Source organism: Plasmodium inui (assembly GCF_000524495.1).
Source record: "Plasmodium inui San Antonio 1 unplaced genomic scaffold supercont1.4, whole genome shotgun sequence".
NCBI lineage: Eukaryota > Apicomplexa > Aconoidasida > Haemosporida > Plasmodiidae > Plasmodium > Plasmodium inui.
This window is the reverse complement of record NW_008481838.1, coordinates 201,771-207,569: the sequence shown is the minus strand read 5'-3', so window position 1 is coordinate 207,569 and position 5,799 is coordinate 201,771. Positions and strand designations below refer to the sequence as shown.

At 46.5% G+C, this 5,799-nt stretch overlaps 2 protein-coding genes across 2 annotated transcripts; both read left to right on the top strand.

Moving 5' to 3' along the window:
• Positions 1 to 511: 511 nt before the first annotated feature.
• Positions 512 to 1,004, top strand: C922_01200 (hypothetical protein; the record flags this gene model as incomplete). The annotated part of the gene is made up of 2 exons (XM_008816808.1): positions 512 to 695; positions 886 to 1,004. 2 exons carry the CDS (start codon positions 512 to 514, stop codon positions 1,002 to 1,004), a joined length of 303 nt encoding a protein of 100 aa, XP_008815030.1.
• A 2,441-nt stretch (positions 1,005 to 3,445) lies between these two features.
• C922_01199 (hypothetical protein) lies at positions 3,446 to 5,059 on the top strand (the record flags this gene model as incomplete). Its single annotated transcript, XM_008816807.1, has 1 exon — positions 3,446 to 5,059. One exon carries the CDS (start codon positions 3,446 to 3,448, stop codon positions 5,057 to 5,059), a length of 1,614 nt encoding a protein of 537 aa, XP_008815029.1.
• Positions 5,060 to 5,799: the final 740 nt, after the last annotated feature.

Below are 5,799 nucleotides of genomic sequence, written 5' to 3'. Positions count from 1 at the left end.
ATTGATTCCCCAATTGCTTCGCCAAAATTGTTCATTCTAGCAAAGCTGACAAAAAGAGGATAATAAATAGTGACCCGTACGCATCCCAAATTGCACTTTTCCTGGGGGGAATCTCATAGCAACTTTAATTCCTCCAAAGAAAAGCGGAATAAACGCTTAAGAAAAGCGCGAAAAATATATCCCTTCCCCTCCTCGACTGACCCATGCGTGTAAGTGCCGCTATACGTAGCAGCGCCAATTCCCTTGCCTTCTTCCCCCTCCCCAGCATACATTTGCGAATCCGGAAAAATCATGCAGCGAGTTCACCCCCCTCCAAAAACACACATACCATACCCGCAGGAGTGTTGCCCATAGGAGAAGCTTCACAGTAGGCAAATTTCCACGGATGTGTAGACTCAACTCCCCTGTGAAGACGAGTTACGTTCTAAAGCAGCCTTTTGGAAAAACCACACACCAGTACACATAAAGGATTCTACTCACACATACACACAATCCTGAGAACACGAGAAACATGGCGGACGAATCCTCAGCGGCGAACAACACCAGTGGCCCGGCCCCCAACCAAGGGGAACATATCCAAGTGAAGGTTAGGTCCCCTGATGGCGCTGAAGTTTTTTTTAAAATAAAAAGGAAAACCAAGTTGGAGAAACTGATGGAGGTTTACTGCAATCGTCTGGGACAGTCCATGGAAGCAGGTATGTTTCCCCCGCTTCACCTCGTTCCTCATCCTTTTCTTGAGAATAACGTTCGAAATGTGGGTATGTTGTGTATTTTTTTGCAGTAAGTCTCCTTAACTGTATGCATGATGTCATGGTGAATTTCACTCCCTGCCCCTTTTGTTACACCAAAACCGCCTGTTTTTTCTCATCCCACCCTTTTCCGCAGTCCGCTTTTTATACGACGGAGATAGAATTCATGGGGATAATACACCAGACCAATTGGGCATCGAAGATGGAGACGTCATTGACGCCATGGTGCAACAGACAGGAGGAAACTTGTTTTAATTTTTTCTTTTTCCTTTTTTGGAATTAGTACCAAGGGAAAGTCCAGCAAGAGGTGTGACTCTCCCAAATGGCGACAACTTCATGGCGACGTTGTAGTGGCAGCATGGCGGCATTGTAGTGGCAGCATGGTGGCATTGTAATGGCAACTTGTTGGCACCGTTCGTCCTTTGTCCCAGCAAACATATTTCGTAGAAGCTAAATGGAGCAATAAAAAAATAATGAAGTGGTAACATAAAAAATAAATGGATGGATCGAATCACTTCGCCCAGCGCGACATGTGCACGATATTTTCGCATCTTCCCAACACGGAAAAGGTTGACGGTGCCTCTGACTCTATTGCATCCGTTCAGTAAAAAGCGGCGAAGTCGAATGCACTGTCTCGAAGGGGCCGTCGCACAAACGAGGCTTCCCTGTACACACGCATTTTAAATTTAATATCATGCATCATAGCATATCTCTGCGTACGCCGCCAACTACACTGCTGCACAGTTTTAGTGACCTTTTCAATTTTTATAAGTTTTCTGATTCTTCTTTTAAGCAGTTTCCTTTTTTTTTTTTTTTAACTTTCATTTGATTTTAACTATATGGCATATGCCCCCTTGTTCCCACTATGTCAAAAAAAGTGAAAAGAAGATAGTAAGGGTTCTGTAGAGTCAATCGAATGGGAAGAGAACGGAATGTGCAACCTATGTGGGTGTGTAACGCGCAAAGGCAATTTGCCAGATGATTCGAATGGCCAGGAGGCGTCGCCCCTTTGGTAATAGGTACTACATTTTGTTCGCGCAGTTTTATTAAGCTTAGCTAGGTGTAACTTATATTTTATCTTATTCTATTTTATTTTGTTTTTCTTTTCTTTTTATATTTTTTTTTTTTTCCCTTTTGTTTGTAAGCGGGGAGGTTACTGTTATATGGTCCCTCCGTCACGTGCGAACCAGATGAGAAGTCCCTCTTCGCCTCTCCCCGACGGGTTGCTCCATTTGGCATGCACACGAATGGGCCGCATGGTCATTCCATTCTGTGATCCTTCTTAAGAGAGCATATGCCACGTTGCTTATCTGCTGCCACAGGAAAAAAGGCGTGTATGGTACGCTCTGATGCGATGCTCTGTGATACTTCGCCACTTTGCATATGAGAAACGGTTTTTTGATTTTTCGAAGAATGGTCTGCTAAGATGTGATCCGCAGGGAGGAAGTGGTTGAAATAAAAAAAAGGGGATATCCCCAATCCACATGAGGCATGCGCGTGTTGGTAGGATGATGCTACGCGGAGTTACGAGGAAGTAGGCAACATATTTTCATGTTGATGCTTCCGTTTACGTGTGTGCATATTTTTTTTTTTTTTTTTGCACCTCCCCTTTGGTCACCATCACGACATACGTGCCATTTTTAAACCCTGTCTGGGGCCTCCACGTTTTTATGTCCTCCATTATACCATTCCGCGGAGGTGGCGAACCAGAGGGTTAAACAATCCATGTGTGATGGAGAAAAGAAAAAATAAAAAAAACAAGTGCCCCTTGTCAGATAAATACCCAAACAAAATAAATACCAACTGTGGCCAAAATGGAAAAGTCTCGAGTTTCTGACCAGGCGAGTTGCCTCTCCCAGTTGCTCCTGCGAGTTGCCCCTCCTAGTTAAACACACATTCATCTGAAAGTTTCCCGGTGAATACGCGCCCTGTGACCCTCTGTTCTCTTCTGCATATGCCTACAGCTATGTCAACAAATCTATACGCGCACTGGCTCCCATTTTGCCTGTACATTTCATATGCATTCACTTACACACGCCTGTACCACGTCGTTTAATCGATTTTAGGCAGTGGGGAGTGCCATTCCAGCAGGTGACTTGATCGCCTATGTTTCTTATGGGAATTATTTGCTTCCTACCATGGGCATTAATTTTCCCCTTTTCCGTTTTGTAGGCACGTCCATAAGCACACCTACGCATTGAGGGAAAAAAAAAAAAAAAAAGGCACGCATATACGTAGGCCTATCTATATCTGCGCACATATGCGTGCCTACATGCATCCGAAGGCGTGCGCATGCACATGTGCATATGGTCGGTGTCTAAGTGGTCAAGTATTTGGGATTGGCCTATGTGGGGAAAGAAAAAATCGGGAAGGCCCTGCGGTGCAAAAAAGGGGGAAAAATGGAACATAAGAAAAGAGGAAAAAGAGGAAAAAAAGGAAGAGTTATCAAAACTGCAAAGCCGAAAAACAGCAAAACTGCGTATAGGCAAAACCGCGTAAAGGCAGAACTGTGAAAAAGCAAAACTGCGAAAAGGCAAACCGCGCGAAACACTCGAGCGCGACGAACGGTGAAGCTGCCTAACTGAGAAACCGCCTCACTGCGCCGTAGAATAAAAGCAAAGGAACGGTTAACGCCAAGTCTGCGCTCTGGCTGCAACGTAGGAAAGGCAACGGGAAGGCAGCAACCTACAGTTAAGATGAAATTATGTGGGGCTGTTTTTTTCCTCGCAGTGTGTGCCCTTCACTTGGTTGCGTGCAGATCGGGGGTAGATGAAGACGTGGCAGCGGTTGAAGCCGTGGAAACACCGGAGGGGGAAGGCATAGGAGTGCTCAATCATGGGAAGACCATCAGTGAGAAGACCACCAATGTGGGAGGCGACGCATGCAATCCACAGACCAGAAAAATGCAAAGACTGATTAGTGAAGAGGAGGGGGTGCAGGGGGGGCGAAATGTGGACGCGCCAGTGGGGGGAAAGAGCGAAGCGGGGGAGGAACTGAAGAAATCCAAGGAGGAGGCAGAAAAAGCCAAGGAGGAGGCAAAAAAGGCAAAGAAAGAGGCAGACAGAGCCAAGCAGGACGTGCAAAAGGCAAAGGACCTCGCGTACCAATGCGAAAAGCAAAAAAGGGAAACCCTGCTGGCAGCGCAAACTGCGCAGAAGAATCTACAGGAGTGTACCCATAATAGCGGGCTTGACCTCACTCAGTGCAAAGCACAGCTAAGTGATAGGGAAAACCACCTATACGTGTGCAGGGAAAACGAAGACAAGTGTTATGCGAAAATAAAAGACATGGGGAAGCAGCATGAGGAAAGGGTAAGTAGAAAGGAAAACGAAGCGGCAGAGCTTAGGGAGAAGATACTCAGGCTAGAAAGGGCACTAGAAGAGATGGAGCTCAAGTTGAAGCTCAAGCTGCAAAACTACGCAGGTGCTGGTAGGAGTCGCGGCGAGGACAAAGACAGTGACTACCTAATTTCATTCCCCATGGTGCGAAGTTATTTCGTAAAGGTATTAAAAATATACAAAACTTTTTATATAATAGGGTTTGAACAGAGTAAATTGTCAGGATTGCTCTCCCAGATAGCTCTCCTTAAAGATGCCATGAGGACACATCTCAAGCTGTATGGAAGGCTTACAATGGAAAAGCTGCATAAATACAAGACCTTCATTGGCGAATGTGATTGGGTGACTCGATTTTTAAACCTTTACGAGAATTCATCTCTCAGTCATTATGTAGAGTTTATTAAAAAGAAAGCCGCAAACTTTGCCTTTAGGGCAAGGCGGCTGTTCCTCCAAAAAGTGGTGCACCCCGTGAGTCGAGACCTCTACCCACAGATGACACAATCGATAAGAAAGAAATATATGAACATCGATTGGGACCTGTTTTTGCAGAAGTTACACAATAACTCCGAAGTCTTAGTGGTGAAGTTAAATTCTATCAATCCAGAACTGCAAGGGATCATTTCGCCTAGGTTGGAAGATCAGCTGATTTTGCTGATTTTCTTCACGGCGGTGAATATCATTCACTTGTACTTATTTTTTTATTTCCTCTTCCTTTTGATTAAGCTATCGAAAAGGGCAAGCACGTATTTTTTCATGTGGAGTTACTTCTGCGTTTCAGTGGCCTATCGATGCACCGTCTTTGTGCTGACGCTGCCAATACGGCCATTCATGCGGAAGCGGGGCAATCGCAGTAGGAAGGTGTACCGGAGACACGACGAGAGGACCTGCGTGAACCCGGAGCGAGTCTCGTACCAACAGCAGGAGATTAAGAAGATGCACAAGGGGCATAGCGTCCACCAGCGGAGGGGGTGACACGAGGCGCGGCAACCGAACTGTGCTGCTGTTTCTCTCCCCACCCTTTGTTTCTGTTTCTGGTTTGTTTGTCGACTGTGGCGCCGATGTTTGTTTCGCCGTAGCTCTATCCTCCGTGGCGCGCCTCGAAGATTCACCACCGTGCACTGTGCGAGGGGTGGGACACGCTCTGCACGGGCGGAGGGCTCTCCTGCTTCCATGGGTTTGCCCGTTTTGGCCGGTCTTGCGGCAAGTTAGCGGCAAAATAAACCACCAATTATGCTGCGATTTGGGCAGCCGGATATCCGTCCGTACGAACATCTCTTTCCTGACAAGTGCAGCGCGTGCCTTTTTATGTGTCCCCTTGTTGCACATGCTGTCTTCCCCCTCGACCCAATCCCCTTGTAGTTAACCATAATTAACACTTCCACCTTTTCTACATTTTTACTTTTTTTTTTTTTTTTTAAGTTTAAGTGGGTTTCACCAGTTTGCGTCAGTGCCAGAGTACGTCAATGTAGGGGCAACTCCTATGTTGGGATTCCCCTTGCTGTTTATGGGTTTCTTTTTCCCCGTTGCTTCCCTACCCTCTCCAACGGTGCGCAGTTACCTTGGCAGCTGCCTCTCCGATGAACTTATTCCCCGATGGACTGCCTCTTCGATGAATTCATTCTCCCCTCAGCTAACCAGCCACAAAAGGGAAGACGCGGCGGAAGGCAGTTTGGGGGGGGCAAATACACGCGAAGATTTGCGTCCCCCCCTCA